Here is an 18,334-nt window from a genome sequence, read left to right as displayed (position 1 = left end):
GTTCTCTATAACTATCTCATTTTGTGGTGCCTAATATCGGAGTTAATCGGTGTTGCGCTCTCGGATTGACACTGTTTCCCTGCTCTCTCTCAAAATTCTTGAGCTTAAGATTATTGTCCGCTTTATTTGCACAGTGGTCCGATCAACGGGGTATTCCAGACCAAGGTCCAACTATGCAAAGTGGTCTTATCAGCTCTGCCGAGGACGATACATTTTCCAGAGACAATCGCTAGAAACAGATAGCAATCGTTTCACTTTTGCACGTTTGACAAAAGATGGGCAAAAATATCGTCCTTAAAAAAAAAGCAGCTCGTTGCATAGTTGCACCATGCTCTGGACTAGATGCCTGAATTTTGGGCATTTTGCTGTCAGATCACTTCTCTCTCTCTCTTAATTCTATTCCTCGGTTGGCAGATGGCGTGATTTCGACCGCGTGCTGATCGTAAGGAAGGTTGGCAGTATTGAGGACCTACACACATAACAAAACAGAATCCGCTCGGCTTTCCGTAGCGAATGCTCTCCACGCGGCAAAGATTCGTTACATTGGTGCCAGTTGTGGGGTTACTTGGGATTGGAAAAATCCAGATCCATGAAAATGCATAAAAATCCCACTCGGCATCGTCGTCAAGCCTCGCCACAAGAGCGCAATCCGGTCGAGCCATAGAATGGACGTTGATGCACACCGGTCAGTATATACAAGTGGCTCAAGCAATGCTTGTTACGCGCGGACCCCAGGATGTTGTTCAAAACGAGATCGCGAGAAGTGGAAGAAATGGGACAATAAAGGAACGGACGGAATAATTAAAAAAACATACGAAACAAAATACTACATACTAATTTCGTACATAGTAATAGCCTGATTCCATTACCACATTAGTGGACTTTTTAAATGTGCCAGATTCCATTTTGCGGATATCTTTAGATCACAGATCATCCATAGATCATCCATAATGCTATCGAGGCATTTGCCAACATGGACGACAAGAAAGGGAAGCTGATGGTGCTGTTTGACGGGCTTGCAAAGGAGAGCACAACAGTTTCATAAAAAGAGCAAGGATCCCCGGATATTTGGGAATTGTTTTCCTGCCAGAGATGCAGCAGTAATGCATTGTGGACCTGCGAGCAGGATTTGCTGTGCTTGCTATTGTTTTCAGTAATTTTTACGCATAATAGATTCTATATTTATAAGAAATCAAATGTTGCGCCATCCTTGCATATAGAAACCAACTGTTGTAGCGGTTCCGGTATTTTTTCTTAAAACGTTCGGAGCGAATGATTTTTAATCGCATTTATTTATCGCATGTATTTTAAATGCGACGTTTAGCCATTTGGGATTTACTGTGTAAATAAATGTGCATTAGGCTAAATGCATTTCAATGCGCCAATGGAATCAAGCTATAAGATAAGATTAATGCTTTAAAAAATGGGTAAATAGTCGGTAATAGAAATTAAGTGAAAGAAAATATTGTAGTCATTAAATAGTATCATACTCTAAATGGTTCATGCATATTATAGTTTGATCTACAATGGCTTAAAATAAGAGGATTATCGTCCCTAGAGATACGAATAGGCACTGAGAAGTGTAGGCATTAGTTCGGTACTCTCCATATCCCCTTGAATAAGTTTACGAATAAGAGTAATACCAAGCATCTTTCTACGATTAGATAAAGTTGGTAAGATGGTAAGATTAGGTTTGCATCCCCATTAAGGCCCCGTAGAGCAAAAAGTTTTTTTTCACAGACTCTATCCGGTCTATATGTACACTAATTGGGGACTCCAAACTGGTGGGCAATACTCCAGAATTGGACGAACTAAGCAAATGAACAAAGAACATCGAATTCCTTACACCACCTTTTTATAATTCCAAGCACTCCCCTGGCTTTATTTACCATGGAATTAATATGGTCAGAAAACTTAAGTTTTGGGTCCAAAAGGACGCCAAGGACATCAATATGTCTAATTCTTGTCTAATTACTACCACTAAACGTATACGGGCCATATTATGGGTTGAACCGATAAAATGTCATTACTTTGCATTTAATGCTATTAAAGTCCAATAAATGTACAGAACACCATGTCTGAAAATCATTAATTATACTTCTGAACAGAGGGAAAAATCGCTTATTTGCAGGCATAACTTGACGTCATCTGCGAACATAAGGACACGCGACTTTTTCTAAACTGGAGATAGATCGTTATTAAAAAAGGTAAAAAAACTGTGCCCAAATGGATCCCTTGGGGACGCCTGAAGTAACTTTGATCATTTTAAAAACAGAGCTTTTAAAGAGGACTCGTTGTGTCCTATAGATAACTCAAAGTCCATTTTAGAAGATTATTTGAAAACTCTAATAAGACTAACTTCGGTACAAGAAGGGAGTGATTTACAGAATCAGACTCTTTACTAAAGTCAGTGTAATCAAAGTCAGTCTAAAGGTTATTTCCGAAGCCATTTATAACGAAAGACGATATTTCCAAGGAGTTTGTCGTCGTAGACCTACGACCTATAAACCCGTGTTGGCACGGAAATATAATCGACCTACAGATTTGTTGCAAGTGGGGGGTAATAATGTTTTTGAAAAGCTTGGGGAGAGCGGACAACTTGGAAATGCATCTATAATGGCTTGTATTTGATTTATTTCCATTCTTATGAAGGGAATAACAAATGACTTCTTCCAAATCGGTGGGAAGTCAGAGGTTTCTAGGGATAGGGTCTGCACTGGGTCTCTGCGCAGTATCTAATCTGGTGAGTAGACTGGCTTAACCCTTTGCATATCAAGGAGAACTGAGTTTTCACTTAAATTCGGACAAAAATGCATATGAATAAGATTAGTGTGTACAGGACAAAGTGTGTACTGATCTGATCAGTGTTTGCCGTTCAATTTTCAAACGACAGCGATGCTGGGTAAGAGGAGGATTTGAGCTTAGTGTTAACAAAATTATAAAACTGTTTTGGATCTTGAGAAAACTGGATCCTACAAAGAGTTTAATAGCCTCTATAACACCGGGCGTTATGCTCGGTAAAATTCGACCGAGAACTTAAGTATCTGGAAAAGACGGCTTGCGAACCACACGGCTTATGTTTATTATAAAGTCAGAGCTTAACATTTTTTAGACGTGACAAATCTATTTAGAAATAGGAGTTTAATGCATTATAACAAATATTAATGGCCTCAGCCATAAATAAAGTTCGGACCAGTCAAAGCCAGATATACAAGTATAAAAGCGACCAAAGTTTGTCTTACGAAAACGGGGATTCGTTTCGCATTTGGTATTTTTAAACCACCTTAAACTTTTAACTGATCTCTGTCTCTTATTACAAATGGACTGTATAACGGACAGGTGGTTCGCATAAATTGGAAACTCAGATGATGGCGGTATAGTTGAGCAAGTAATATATGTACAACTACTGGGGAACAATAATTTCATGCCCAGAAATTCGGTTTTTGAGTTTTTCCAGGCCAAGTTGCCTCCTTGTGGACGACATGTCGGAGGAATTTCACTGGTCCAACAGAAATAAATGCAGAATGCTTTAAAGGAGTCTGAGTTGTCATTCGACTCTGCCAGAAGCTACCCTTAGCTCGTATGTTGCCCTGACTGTCACCATGCGGGAGTATTTCACGATCAGGTCTCATACCGGCTATCGAGAATCCTTCGAGGACTTTGCCATGAAGTTGGAATTCCTGGGCAGGGCTGTGCTCGGGGAGTTGCCGACTGCGACCTACAACAACAGAGACGGGAATCTAGCTCCCAATGTAAGCAGTTACCCGCGCTCACTTACAGACGCTCTAGATATGGCGACGCTGATTAAGGCGCAATGGTCAGAAGAGGGAAGCGAGGTTTTGCGCAGGAGCGAAACGACCGTTTCGGAAAACTAACCTCAAGCAATCCATTGAGGCGGAAGTTGACAACGAAATCCAGAAGCCCCAGCGAGCATCTGCTCACCCTTCTGTTTCCCCATCAGCGTTACGAAACCAGCCCGCTTCACGCATCTGCCCGGGCTATTAAATCCAACGGAAGTGTCTTTAACGCCTCGGCTCGTTCTCAATTCCACCTAAAGTTCTTCTAGGCAGCCTCGAGCCACACCGGCACCCTTCCCCTAGTGAATCTCAGCGCGCAGAGCTACTTGCTGCCCGGGCAGACAATAGTGGGACAAGTGTAAGCGTTTAAGCTTGAAACCGACTCAAACCAGGACACGGAAGAGAACAGCCCTCAATAATAAGGTACCCCCGAACTAAACCCGATACGACCTTCGATCGAACCCAGTCGAATTCAGGACTGGAAAGGAAGTTTTAGTATACTCTTCTACACGCTGGGTGGGACGATGCCCATAGTTGCAGTCTGAATGGGTTGGACCTTCCACTGTAATCCGCCGCCACTCTGACCTAATCTACGAGATACAGGCTAGCAGGACTCTTAATGTCAACCACTTGGCCCCGTATAGAAACCCAGGAACACAAGTACTCCGCCAGGAGAGTCGAGCCTGAGAAGGGGGTAAAGTAATGAAAATTACTAGATCTACTGTAACCCTTTATCTACTGTTAATGGAAAAAAATGGCAACGTTGTAAAGAACGAGATAGTTACGACAGCCTGGCTGTCAGATCACTTCTCTCTTTCTTCTCTCGGTGTGCATACGTCGTCATTCCGACCGCGTGCTGACCCTTAGGAATAAATGCCTTTAGAAAATAACCATTTGTGTTTGCTTGTTGGAGTTGAGGCGGGAAGATTGGGAGTAGTGAGGGCTATCACACCTACTAACAATAAGTGTATCAAATCTTATGGTAACAGTCGTATGATTGAGTTATGGGGCCCTGCGAACTATTGCTGGGTTGGGAGGCGTGCTCTGCTTGAAACCCGAGTCAAGCCTCTTGCGAGATCATTTGGTTGGACAGAGAGCTTTTTATTGTAGGTCGCTGTTTTGTCCATTTCATCTTTTACTGCAAGAATGCCGAGGTCCCTCTGGATGTTTTGGTTGCGAAAATACCATGGTGCCCCACTAATAGCTCTCAGGATTTTTGATTGTGCGCGCTGTATGTTGTCTATATTGCGTTGAAGTGATAGTTTTTAGTTTTAAATGTAATTTCTTGCATTCTATGTGTCTTCCCCAGGTTAGTCGTCTGTCTAGGTGAACGTTGAGATACGTTACTTCGTTCCAGTGGAAGACTTTTCGAAGATGTGCAAAAGTTTCGGCTCTATCTTCGACGCTGCTTCCTGATGAATTTCATATCTGAGCGATTGTCTCGATTGAAGAGCTCAGATTCGGGTGAGCCCTCCACAGAGGATGTTTTGATTGTATTGGTAGGCGAAAGTTTTTCGATGTACCATAGTTGTACGTCTTCAGCGTCTTTCTTCAGGGCTCGGTTTAGTGCTCGTGTGGCTTGCTTAAGACGTTGTTTTAAATTTGGCGATCTGTTGGCTTGCCGAGCACGTCGCAGTCGACTCTTTTCCAGTACAAGCTGTTCAATTTGCTTTGAAATGCTTTCTGGCTTTGAACCAGTGTTTGCATGGTCGTTTTTATGAAGGACATAAATTCCATCATACTTTGTTGCATGACCTGCTGAAAGTTTCCTTTATTATACTGGGGTGGGTTTTCCGTTCCTGTTCGAAGGGCATCGGCGTATAAGAAGCCCTTCTGGGCATTAAGCTGACCAAATGAGGATCCGTGCCGAACAAAACTTTCGGGTTGTTTTTGAGTAAGTGTACGCGTTTTGAAAATTTTGATGGCGCGTGGTGGTCACTCGTCGCATGTGGTTTTTCAACTCCTTGTAGACCATACAGCCCCTAAGCAGTGTGATTTCCTCCGTAGTTTCCACATTTCTTCTTTTGAGGGCATTCCTTGTTGGCAGGGCAGCTTACGGAATTGTGAAAGTCTCCACAAAGTACACAGACTGATCGGACTATGCAGTATGTCCCGGTGTGCCCATACTCCTGACAGTTTGTGCATTGCACTGGGCCGTTTCTTTTATGTGGCTCTTCCACTGTAATTCTTCGGTGCAATAGGTATTGCAGGTTATACATAGGATGCACTTCATTTTTCTTCAAGACTCTGCTGTCTGGCTTCAGCTCTACCGTGAAGAGTGGTGCGCGGCTTTTTGTTCTTGTTAATGATGTTATTAACGTTCTTTGCAGAAAAACCGTTCTTATGAGGGCATCGATAACTTAATTAGGGGTTACATCGGGCTCGAATCCTTTTAATACAACCTGCAAGGCCTTGCTGCTTTTCAGTTGGTACGTTTAGTAGTTTTTCTAAGCTTCCTCAAGGTATTTGGACACAATTCGGAATTGTTCTTCAGAATTGGTCTGAAGTTTGGTTTCGTGAATATTCCCCATAGTGAGCGGAACAACATGAATATTTCCGTCCTCAACCAGCGCAACAATTTTGTTGGCCAGGGCGTTCGAGCTTTTCTCCGTAATGTAAATTGGGGGCTTGGATTTCGGTTGGGTCTCTTGACCCAGTTCTGGTTTAATTTCAGATAGTAGGACAAATGTGCTGTCGTTAGATCTTCCGGGTAATTCGTTGTCTTTTTTTTGTGGATACGGTTTATTTAGGGTTTGTTACCAACCCCGGTGTTCTGCGGGCTAAGCACTGAGAACTCCACGCCGTAGAAAAAGGTGTAAAAGAAGAGAGGGGGAGCAAGACCGTGATCTTTGGCTATCGACCGTCAGGAGGGCCGAGATACCCTTAGTAGACGTTTTTCTGCACTTTGCTATCGCGAGTTGGTATATACGAGAAGTACCCGTCTCTTCGGATCGCGGAGCTTCGACGCTCTTTATTTGGTTCGTCGCTCATTGAGCTTTTTTTTAGCGTGGCACTATAATAGATTAAATATGCACTTTAATCATTTCATGATTTTTTGAGTTGAATAACAATTTCATGTTTTAGTTCTGTTTTTTCGTTAACTTGGTAATACACTATTTATTTTTTAAATATTTTTTTGTTTGTCTTTAAAACAATCACTTTCTTCAACTTTTACCGGAGCTCGCGCGAAACTCGTCCGCTCACTTTAGCTTCACTTTCGTATGAATAGTTTTTTCGTTCTGACTGTATATATCAGCGATATATAAGCAGCGGGACAAGATTTAATAATTTCTAAAAAAATAGCTCCATTTTAAAACTGTCTAACGATAGATATAACCGAGACACACACACAGAGTCCAATAGCTAAAGTTTTACAAGTCTCAGAGAGACATCTTTAGTTGTTTCAAATAGGAATCAATTAATTTTTTTTCGATTAACTGGCATGTATACAAGAAAAATAACATTTAAGAATTCATATGCTTTCAAGATATCGTCCAAGATATCTGCTCCTTTTAGTGTTCTTTAAATAAAAGTTTTTGGCCTGATGTTGAACTTCACACCAATGAAATATAATTGGCTTGTACACCTTTATATGATCACGACTTTGTTGATAACGTTTTAGATATATCATTACAGCAAATGTAATGAATTCTCAAATGATCCCAAGTAATTATATAACTTTGTTAGTGTCAAGCGTATAAAGTCGGATGTCCAAAGCTGTAGAAGTATTTCTAAATTGTCTGCAATTCCTTAAGCATTTGAGCATACTATTACTTCTTATTTGAAACTCTTGAGTTCTTCGCTGATATCACCTTATCAACCTGGTTTTGTTAAGCGATGGTAACCTTCCACGAACCTACATAAATTGACATCTATTGTAGTTAAAGAATTTAATAATCAAATGCAAACTGATTTTATATATACAGATTTCAGTAAAGCTTTTGATTTTGTTAATCATTCTCTTTTTTTATTTAAATTAGATCAGCTCGGGTTTTCAAACAATATATTAACTTGGATTTCAAGTTATTTGAATGGAAGAACTCAGGGGGTTATTTTTAAAAACGCAGTTTCTTATATTAAAAACCTAACATCTGGAGTACCTCAGGGTAGTCATTTGGGATCATTTCTTTTTACTTTGTTCATCAATGGTCTTCCTTCTGTCATAGCACATTCTCGAGTAATACTGTATGCTGACGATGTTTAACTTTGTTTGTCCTATAATAATTTACAGTCGGATATTGATTGTTTTCAGTGATGGTGTCAATCTAACCTCTTAAATCTGGATTGCCCTAATGTAACGCAATGACTTTTTATAGGGGTACGCTTTCATTTATAAGCTATTTTCTACATAATATGGAACTGGACCGTATATATCTTCTTGACCCAAAATTAAAATTCGACTGTCACATAAAGTCTACTGTTAACAAGGCTATGAATGTACTTTTATTTATTAAGACTTTGACGATCCCTATACAACTAAGATATTATTTACTTCCCTTGTCCGTCGTAACTTAGCATTTTGCGCTTCCGTTTAGAGTCCCCAATATGAAGTACACATTGATCGTATTGAGCTGGTTCGTGGCTTGAACTGGGATCAAAATGTAAGGTTGCCTTCTTACTCTAGTAGATTACTATTGCTTAAATTACCTACGCTCGTAAATCGTAGAATCATGCTTGAAACTATTTTTATGCACAATCTTTTCGGAGTTGATATAGACTCCATAGAATTGATAAGCAGGTCAACTTTTAATGTGCCCTTTAGACCAACCTGCAACTACCATCCTCTTAACTTGCCAAGATGTAGGTTAACACGCCCAGTTCCCATGAGCAGAATTTGTCGAGTTGCAGGCCATATCCGGTGGCCAACACGCGCAGCAAGGAAACTGCCGAATCCACGATTCAGGTGCAATCGCCCCATCGCCTGATACCAGGTGCTGACCCGGCGCATTAGCGGCAGCACAGGGAACATGCTCTCAGCGAATGATCGCTGGATACCAAGTGCTGACCTTGCATTTTGGTGACAGCACTGCCAGCAGGCAAAGGCCTCAAGCTGTGGCCGGATCAGAACCTTAAGTAAGTCTAAGTTTGGTACTCCGCAGCCATAGCTGTGTTAAGATAACCCTTTATAAATTTATCTAACCCTTTGCCTAAACAGGCTTGGGAGTAATAAATAAAAATAAACAAAAATACAAACGAACAAAAAGTAATTGGCGCCCTAACGTGAAAATAAAGGAACCCACTAAAAAAAACGATCCAAATACATTTTTTACCTTAAAACGCATAACAATTTGTTTATTATAATTTAAAATAAAATTAAAAAAATGTTTTTTTTACGTGTTTAAACTAGTATTGAGTGTTAAACCAAAATAAAAACAAAAAAACAACTATTTATTGTTTTTCCGTTTTTTACCCGAAATTATTAGACGGGGTTTTCTCGAAAATTAAAAAGGAAGCTCTGACTCATATACAGAAACGACGACTCTAGCTCGTCGGAGGATGAAATAATAGAAGAACATAAGCGGTTATTAACAAGCAAAGTAAATAAGGAGAAAAAAAACGAGGAAGAGGCCTGCACCCCATCGACCAGTAGAAGTAAAATTATATTAAAAAAAAGTGTTCTTGAAAGTCCTGAACGGGTAGAGACCCATTCGCAAGAATTGCAGGCCGAACAAATCGCGAACATGGAGGCGGCAATAAACGCGGCCTTAGAAAGACAGCAAAGGCTGTTGGATGATAAATTAGGTACCATCATAGAAGAATTGGATAAGCTAAAAGTAAGAGCCCCTAAAGTCGAGACATTTAAGGAAATCGTTATCACACCAGGGGTAGAGTGTATTGAGCCCCTAGACATTATTAAGTCGGTTCCCGAGTTTGATGGGAAACAAGAGTCGTACATATCCTGGAGACAGGCAGCCATTGCGGACTATATGGTATTTGAGCCATATAATGGCAGCAGTCGGCATTATCAGGCAGTGGCCACTCTAAAAAATAAAGTTAGAGGTCCGGCAGCAGCAGTATTAGCTTCGTTTAATGCAGTTCTAAACTTTCACGCCATCCTGGCACGCCTCGATTTCACATACGCGGACAAAACTCCAATGCATGTGATTCAGCAAGCCTGTCAAGACAAGGGGATCTACCATCTATCTTAAATACTACGATGAGGTGGAGAAAAAATTAACACTCTTTGGTCAATTTTTTTTTCTAATTCTTGATTCGCCATTTTACTTGTGTTTGGCGTATCGGTCATTTCTAATTTCTTAAATAGATTCAACAAATCTTTTAGATCTTCCAGGATGTATTATACAATTTATCTTTCAAATTAAATTTTTACCTAGTTGGTTTTGGCGACCTTTCCAAAGTGTATTAATGGTTAGCCGGCTCGAGGTCAGGATGTTGAAAAAAACACAAAATTATTTCAATTTTGGTTATTTGTCAATATATTTCGGTTGCTCTTCGGCAACCGTCTTCAGGACAAATTTAGTTTACAAGTCTGCGTCCGGTGACGTGGAGTTGTTAACTGATTTAACTAACTTAAAACTATTAACTGTTTTACTTAAAATATAATTGTTCTTATTTCTTATGATCTTTTAATTATTAAGCTTGTCTTCTTTGATGATGGCGAGGGAATGCACTTCAGCTACCTTCCTTCTTTGTTATTTTGGTTTTAGTCGTGTTGAATTTTGGCGAGGGAATGCCCTTCAGCCCTTCCTTCCTTCTTTGTTTAAATGAAATATTTCAGTTTTTATTCTTCTTGGATTTCCCAGTTGATATGTTTATTATACCCTTGCAGAGGGTATTATAATTTCAGTCAGAAGTTTGCAACGCAGTGAAGGAGACATCTCCGACCCTATAAAGTATATATATTCTTGATCAGCATCACTAGTAGAGTCGATCTAGCCATGTCCGTCTGTCCGTCTGTCAGTCTGTCCGTCTGTCCGTCCGTTTATATGCAAACTAGTCTCTTAGTTTTAAAGCTATCTGCATGAAACTTTCCCAAAAGTTGTCTTTCTATTGCAGGTAGTATATAAGTCGGAACGAGCCGGATCGGACGACTATAGCATATAGCTCCCATAGGAACAATCGGAAAAATAAATGAAAAAAAATTATAACTTTGCTGTTTTTATACCCTTGCAGAGGGTATTATAATTTCAGTCAGAAGTTTGCAACGCAGTGAAGGAGACATCTCCGACCCTATAAAGTATATATATTCTTGATCAGCATCACTAGTAGAGTCGATCTAGCCATGTCCGTCTGTCCGTCCGTCTGTCAGTCTGTCCGTCTGTCCGTCTGTCCGTCCGTTTATATGCAAACTAGTCTCTCAGTTTTAAAGCTATCTGCATGAAACTTTCCCAAAAGTTGTCTTTCTATTGCAGGTAGTATATAAGTCGGAACGAGCCGGATCGGACGACTATAGCATATAGCTCCCATAGGAACAATCGGAAAAATAAATGAAAAAAAATTTAACTTTTCTGTTTTTTAATTTTTTGTTTAGTCCTTCGACATTTAGTAATGGTTAAATATTTTCGATTTACGGTTTAAATTATATCAAAATCGGACGACTATAGCATATAGCTCCCATAGGAACAATCGGAAAAATAAATGAAAAAAATTATAACTTTGCTTTTTTTTAATTTTTTGTTTAGTCCTTCGACATTTAGTAATGGTTTAATATTTTCGATTTACGGCTTAAATTATATCAAAATCGGACGACTTAGCATAAAGCCCCCATAGGAACAATCGGAAAAATAAATGAAAAAAATTATAACTTTTCTGTTTTTTAATTTTTTGTTCAGTTCTTGGACATATAGCAATGGTTAAATATTTCAGAATTGGTTTAGATTTTATGGTTTAGATTTTATCAAAATCGGACGTCTATATAATATATCTCCCATAGAAATAATAAAAATATATAAAGTAACTATCAAATAATTGAGCTGCTAATCATCATAGCTTCAATGTTTTAAAACATATACGCAGTAAATCATAATTTTAATGTTTTCAAAAATGTTAAATTCTTGCAATAGCTGCAAGGGTATATGAACTTCGGCTTGCCGAAGCTTTCTTTCTTGTTTATATTAACTTGTTATAATTAATAATTTTTTAGAACTTTTTTTATCACCGCCCCACGTTGGGCGCCAATTAAGTTTATCACTAGTAAATTTGTTAATAAAAATATTTTTTTTTATTTTTTGTAACTTGGTGTTAAAACTTTTTATTTAATTTCACAAGTACAATACACTTTATTTTTCACATTCGAATTTCTTACTTACGAATTGTTTCTTGATCAAAGATGGACTGCCTGCTTAATTCTACGAACCTCGGCCAGAAGCTTTTCTTTGAGCTTCTAGAACTTTTCCTTTTGTTTAAAAATCATGGCATCCTATTGTGAAATTCATATATGCTGACCGATGCAATTTGTTTGGGCTTGGATCGCAATAGTTTGAACCTAGAACGCAATTGATTGGGCTTCGAGTGGAAACTTATGTTTACTTTTAGATTTGTTTGTTTATCTTGGTAGGGAAACCAAGAGCGGATCCCAAAGCCAAAGGCATGGGCAACGACAAAGGCAAATGCAAAGGCATAGGCAAAGATTGTTTAAAATGAATTTGTAAAAAATGATTTATTAATTCCATAAGCGGCCCGGTTTCACGGGTTGGTTAACTTACATACAAAGATGAATTCAAGCGCAGGGCAGCCTTCTTCAAAAAGCGCCTCTCTGCGACTGAACGACTGAACCCGTGCAATGAGTGTGCGAGCATAAATATGAGAATAAGAATGAGAGAGCAAAAAACCCAAACGCACACGAAGTGCAGGGGCCTGCTGCTGTGAGCACGTGGGGCCTCCCGCTTTCCGTTTTTTTGTGTCCAAAATCGTTGTATGAAATGACCAGTCTATATGTTGTATGGTTAGTGATGCAACCAACGTTGTGCTTTGCCTTTTAATTTGGACACAATTAGCATTTTAACGTATGCGGCATCAGGATTGTAAATTTCCCCAATGTTGCGGGGTCCAAATGTTTGCCCCCAATGATCCATCATAATCCATAATAGTTTATTTTGCATAACCGAGCGACAAGTTAGGCCTTTGTTAACAATTGGCATTTGTCGTTGCTCAACACTGTTTTGCATCACTTTTGACACACTAATATGGTTAACATTGCTATCATTGCTGTTAATGATCTCGTAATTTTTAACACTGTTGACCAATTCGCCTGCCATTGCTTGATTTCGTTTCTCGCCACCTTGGTTGAAGCTTTCGGCGTTGTTAATGATGTCATTGGCTTCTGCTTGCGACGCGGTAATCACTGGCGAGAGAATGTTCTGGAGCTTTTTCTAGCTTGTTTCGATTTGAGCGTGTAACTGTTGAAACGTCACAGAAACAATTGGAAAAAAAATATAACTTTTTGTTTGTAAATTTTTTTTAGTTCTCTAAGATTTAGTAATAGTTTAAAATTCCCGAGCTTGGGTTTTAAAATTATTGAAATCGGACAACTATATTATATAGCTTTAATTGATACGACACTGAACAGAACGCAATCGTGAAAATTGGCCCTCCTAAGGAAATAATAAGCTATTATTTGAAAAAAAGAATATAAACACAAAACAAAACACAAAAATTACAAAAAACGAAAATACAAACCAACAAACTACAACACACAGCAGAAGCACGTCAGGTAACTTTTTCGTATAATTGTAAGCTATTCGGCACCTTTCGGCACTTGAATTAAACATTCTTATATTCTTAAAAAGCTTTAGAATATTATACAAAAATATTTGTTTGTGTCGAAGGGTGCCATCACAACTTAAACTAAAACCAAACACAGAAAAGACAAACCAAGAAAGCTCACAATTATGTACTAAATACAATATTGATTTACACAAAACGCAAAACATACTACATATACTTTTTGTTGTAAAATGGAAGTTTATATCTTATTTATAATATTAATCACTTTCATTGCACTATAACTTGTTTTTAATAAGCTTAAAACATTTTTTAAGGAGAGCTTCGCTTGCACGTTGCTTACGCTGAAATACCCAATGAATATCATGCTCTCTCTTTCGATGCTATTTTAGAAGAGGACAGAAAGAGCAAAACAAAAAGATGAATAAATTAAAATAGCTAGACCAATTATAAATAAGAATTGGTACATTTAAAATCAAAATTTTGACTTTGTTTTTTTTTTATTTTTGGCCTATGGATCCGACCACTGTGCGTTGGATTGATTATTTTGGTAAGTGTTTTGAATTGGCCTTGAAAACGGTCCACTTTGTTGGTTTTGGGTTGGTTGTCTAAAAATGGATAATGAGGGATCAACGTCCATTGGTTGTGTCGGATCCTGTCTGGGTGGCTGTCTTGGTGGTATTTTTATTAAAGTGGGGATTTTTACCGTTTCGGTTAGACTTAGCGTCTGTCGTTGCACTTCTTTGTTCAGCTCTTTGGTGTTTTTCCTCTGTGCTACGTGCAAAACTACTCGCGAACATGATTAGCGTCTACTTCTTGGGCCAATGCTAAAGCAGAAGGAAGATCGGTTGGTCTTGTCGAAAAAAGAACGTCGCTAAGCGATTTTCTTGTGCCCGAAATTAATTCTCGTAGCGCATCTGCTCTGTAATTTTCGTTCAGTGAGGCAGCTATGGTGTTGTCGTAGGTTATAATTGTCTTGTTTTATTAGCAGAGTCAGTTTTTTGTCTTCTTCGTCACAATACAGCAGAAGTGTCATGTTTCTTTGACGGAGTGTTCACATCTCCTGTTATATTAAATATATCGGTCGTTTGTCCGCGTACGTCTCATTCTTTCCCTCAAAGTCCGTCAGGGACTTCATAATATCTAACGTTTCGCAGAACGCGATACATATTATGATTTCGGCATCCCTTTATGTTTCTACTTCCGGTGTTCCGATATTTACACCACCTAATCGCTTCTGAACATTTGTAATTTTTGGTCAAAGCTCTTTTCCTGCGTGGCGAGTGCGCTCGCAACTGCGCCTTCTTTATTGGATTTTAATTGTTTAATGCCATGTTTGAACTATTTTGTTGTGAACTTTCCGCGGTGTTTAGTTTTTGAAATCTGTCTAACAATTCTTCTATCTATCTAACACTCATATGATTTTAACACAAAGAATTTTGTTCTTTTTATACCCTTGCAGAGGGTATTATAATTTCAGTCAGAAGTTTGCAACGCAGTCTCCGACCCTATAAAGTATATATATTCTTGATCAGCATCACTAGTAGAGTCGATCTAGCCATGTCCGTCTGTCCGTCCGTCTGTCCGTCTGTCAGTCTGTCCGTCTGTCCGTCCGTTTATATGCAAACTAGTCTCTCAGTTTTAAAGCTATCTGCATAAAACTTTCCCAAAAGTTGTCTTTCTATTGCAGGTAGTATATAAGTCGGAACGAGCCGGATCGGACGACTATAGCATATAGCTCCCATAGGAACAATCGGAAAAATAAATGAAAAAAATTATAACTTTGCTGTTTTTTAATTTTTTGTTTAGTTCTTCGACATTTAGTAATGGTTAAATATATCCGATTTACGGTTTAATTGATATCAAAATCGGACGACTATAGCATATAGCTCCCATAGGAACAATCGGAAAAATAAATGAAAAAAATTATAACTTTGCTTTTTTTTAATTTTTTGTTTAGTCCTTCGACATTTAGTAATGGTTTAATATTTTCGTTTTACGGTTTAAATTATATCAAAATCGGACGACTATAGCATATAGCTCCCATAGGAACAATCGGAAAAATAAATGAAAAAATTATAACTTTTCTGTTTTTTAATTTTTTGTTCAGTTCTTCGACATATAGCAATGGTTAAATATTTCAGAATTATGGTTTAGATTTTATCAAAATCGGACGACTATAGCATATATGTAGCTCCCATAGGAACAATCGGAAAAATAAATGAAAAAAATTATAACTTTGCTGTTTTTTAATTTTTTGTTTAGTCCTTCGACATTTAGTAATGGTTTAATATTTTCGATTTACGGTTTAAATTATATCAAAATCGGACGACTATAGCATATAGCTCCCATAGGAACAATCGGAAAAATGTTTTAAAACATATACGCAGTAAATCATAATTTTAATGTTTTCAAAAATGTTAAATTCTTGCAATAGCTGCAAGGGTATATGAACTTCGGCTTGCTGAAGTTTGCTTTCTTTCTTGTTTTTATTTTTTTTTTAAAATAAAGTTTCCGAACTTGTGCCTTTGTTTTTGTTTTTTGGGTAGCCGCCGTTGCATCGGAGTGCATTGCCCGCTGATTGCGCTGACCGAAGCTTTGGATTTTGGCAACGTCGTTGTGCAACGACCGCAGGTGACGCTGGCCTTGCATTTATATTATTCAATTATGCATGATCAGCTTGGGAACTTCCATTTTGTTGGGAAACCGTGTTAACTTATACACCCAATTAGCAGTTAATCAGCATTTCTTTGGTATCCAATTTCTACAAATAAGTATGCACTACTTGCTGAATTTGTACATACAAACTTGGATCTTACCTTTTTCTCACATATAATACATTGTAACCCCACCCAAGACTATTTCAATTTTTCGTGTGAGACTTTGGGCATTTAAATGGCACATTAATATGTTGAGAATCCTCAACAGCGCATTTGATCGATTTGGGCTTAAATTATTTAATTGGAATATTAGCTGACCACGCTGTCTAAAAAAAATTTTTGAAACGCCTTTGCCAAAATGATAAACATAAAATCCAAAATAAATGTAATACAGCTAAAAAAAAATGTAAATAAAATGAATATAAATATATATGCGCGAAATGAATTTATTTTTAAAGGCCCAGAACTAGCAGCTTCCAGAGCAGCTAATTCATAGGGGGTGCAAATCTCCATTTAAACTAGTTCGGCCAAGCTCTGCACGCAAAACGCCTCCTCTCCTACTTTTTCCTTTACGTAAGCATCTCCTCTTGAGATGCATCGCCCGGTTAAAGATGTATTTTGGTTTGGTCAGCTGTTGGTTTATTTAAATACACGCTGGCGAGTCTAGGCCGATAAGCTGGGTTTAATTTTCTCTTTGGTATTCCCCAATCGCACGCAGCAGTGCTGTTTTATCTTGCACGTGTTTTAATAATAAGAATTTTAGCCACTTGAAACCAAAAACTTGTATAATATTGCGCTCCCGTTTAGAGTACCCAAAATTAAGTACACATTGATCGTTTGAGTCGGTACAAAACAAATTTTTTCTTTGTGCCCGTTGTGGTTTGAACTGGGATCAGAACGAAAGGTTGTATTCTTACTCTAGTATATTACTATTGCTTAATTTACCTTATCTTGTAAATCGTAGAATCATGCTTGAAACTATTTTTATGCACAATCTTGTCGAAGGTGATATTGACTCCATAGAATTGGTAATATAATCAAATTTGCATTTCAACCTCTATCCCTGCATCGTACCTAGTTTTCTTTTTCTATGAATGGCAGCTGGGAGTTATGCCTAAAAAATTTATTTCATCGTATTTTACTAGATGATCGTCGATGTTCCCACATTCCCCTTCGGCTACTGCCGGGTTTTCTTTACTGGATTCATTTCGTGGGTCGTTTTCCAAGGCCAGATGGTTTATCCTCTGGTGTTTTGGTCCTGTATATCTAGCGCTACTACTATTGGGCCTTTTAATCGTCTGTCCCTGATTAATGATACCGTTGCACAGTGGTCGGTCTTGTATGGGAGCCGCGGCCATAAATACTTCTAGTGGGGCTATCCCTTTGAAACTTTTACCAAAAATCTAGAAAAAATGTTATAAATATGTCGGAGAGTATGTAGGGCAGCATGTCGACAGGTATGTGCTGGTATACTAGATATACTAGATACTAGTTTTGGTAGAATGGGGACTCAGTTTGCGAGCTGAGGCCGAGTGTGACTTCGTATGCGTTGCCAGGTCTGGTCTCTCTTTTTATCCTTCTGGCTTGTAGCGTGGCGTGAGATAGACACGTGCTTGATCCTTAAGAGAGAATTATGAGCAACAAAGGCATCGAAGACTCGCTGCACTTGCCAGAATTAAGTTCAGGCAATCAACAACCAAACGATCAAGTAACCAGCAATGACGACTTACAAGGGGATGACTTTAATTCTCCGACATCAGAAGTGGGATTCGGCCCTAACCAAACTTTGTCAAGGGATGTCTTCGCGTTGTTGGAGCAACAAAACCGGAATTTACTGGAACTGGTTAAGAAGCTACAGATGCCGGCGAGCACAGTACAACAGACTGGCGAGATTTGCTTGCCGAAATATAATCCGGACATTGCTGGGGTGGATGCCACGCAGTGGTGCGCTACGGTCGACATCATTTTACGAACGAAACCGCTAAATGACAGCGCTCTTATATTAGCGCTGAGTAAGGACTTGGAAGGCACAGAGGCCCAGTGGTTATCACAAATATGTTACCCAGGAATAACTTGGCAACAGTTCCGGCAATTGTTTGAGCAGCGTTTCGAGACTTCAGAGACGCCAGCCGCTGTTATTTTTAATCTTCTAAATAGTCGCCCAAGGAACAGTGAGAGCTTGCCTGTTCTAGC

At 38.7% G+C, this 18,334-nt stretch overlaps 1 protein-coding gene across 4 annotated transcripts in view; it reads left to right on the top strand.

Moving 5' to 3' along the window:
* The window catches only part of LOC108137776 (protein CEPU-1), a 353,380-nt gene that overhangs the window by 270,824 nt on the left and 64,222 nt on the right, over positions 1-18,334 (top strand). The window contains exon 6 of one of the 4 annotated variants that reach the window (XM_041710845.1): positions 2,132-2,209. The exons of the other annotated variants lie outside the window; for them this stretch is intronic. Within the exon in view, the coding sequence (XP_041566779.1) occupies positions 2,132-2,137 (6 nt within the window). The 3' untranslated portion in view covers positions 2,138-2,209. Of the gene's footprint in view, positions 1-2,131; positions 2,210-18,334 lie in introns of those variants that run through there. 4 annotated transcript variants of the gene reach the window in all.

The sequence above is a fragment of the Drosophila elegans genome, unplaced genomic scaffold (assembly GCF_018152505.1).
Source record: "Drosophila elegans isolate 14027-0461.03 unplaced genomic scaffold, ASM1815250v1 contig_1, whole genome shotgun sequence".
Lineage (NCBI taxonomy): Eukaryota > Metazoa > Arthropoda > Insecta > Diptera > Drosophilidae > Drosophila > Drosophila elegans.
This window is presented reverse-complemented; position numbering and strand designations above follow the sequence as displayed.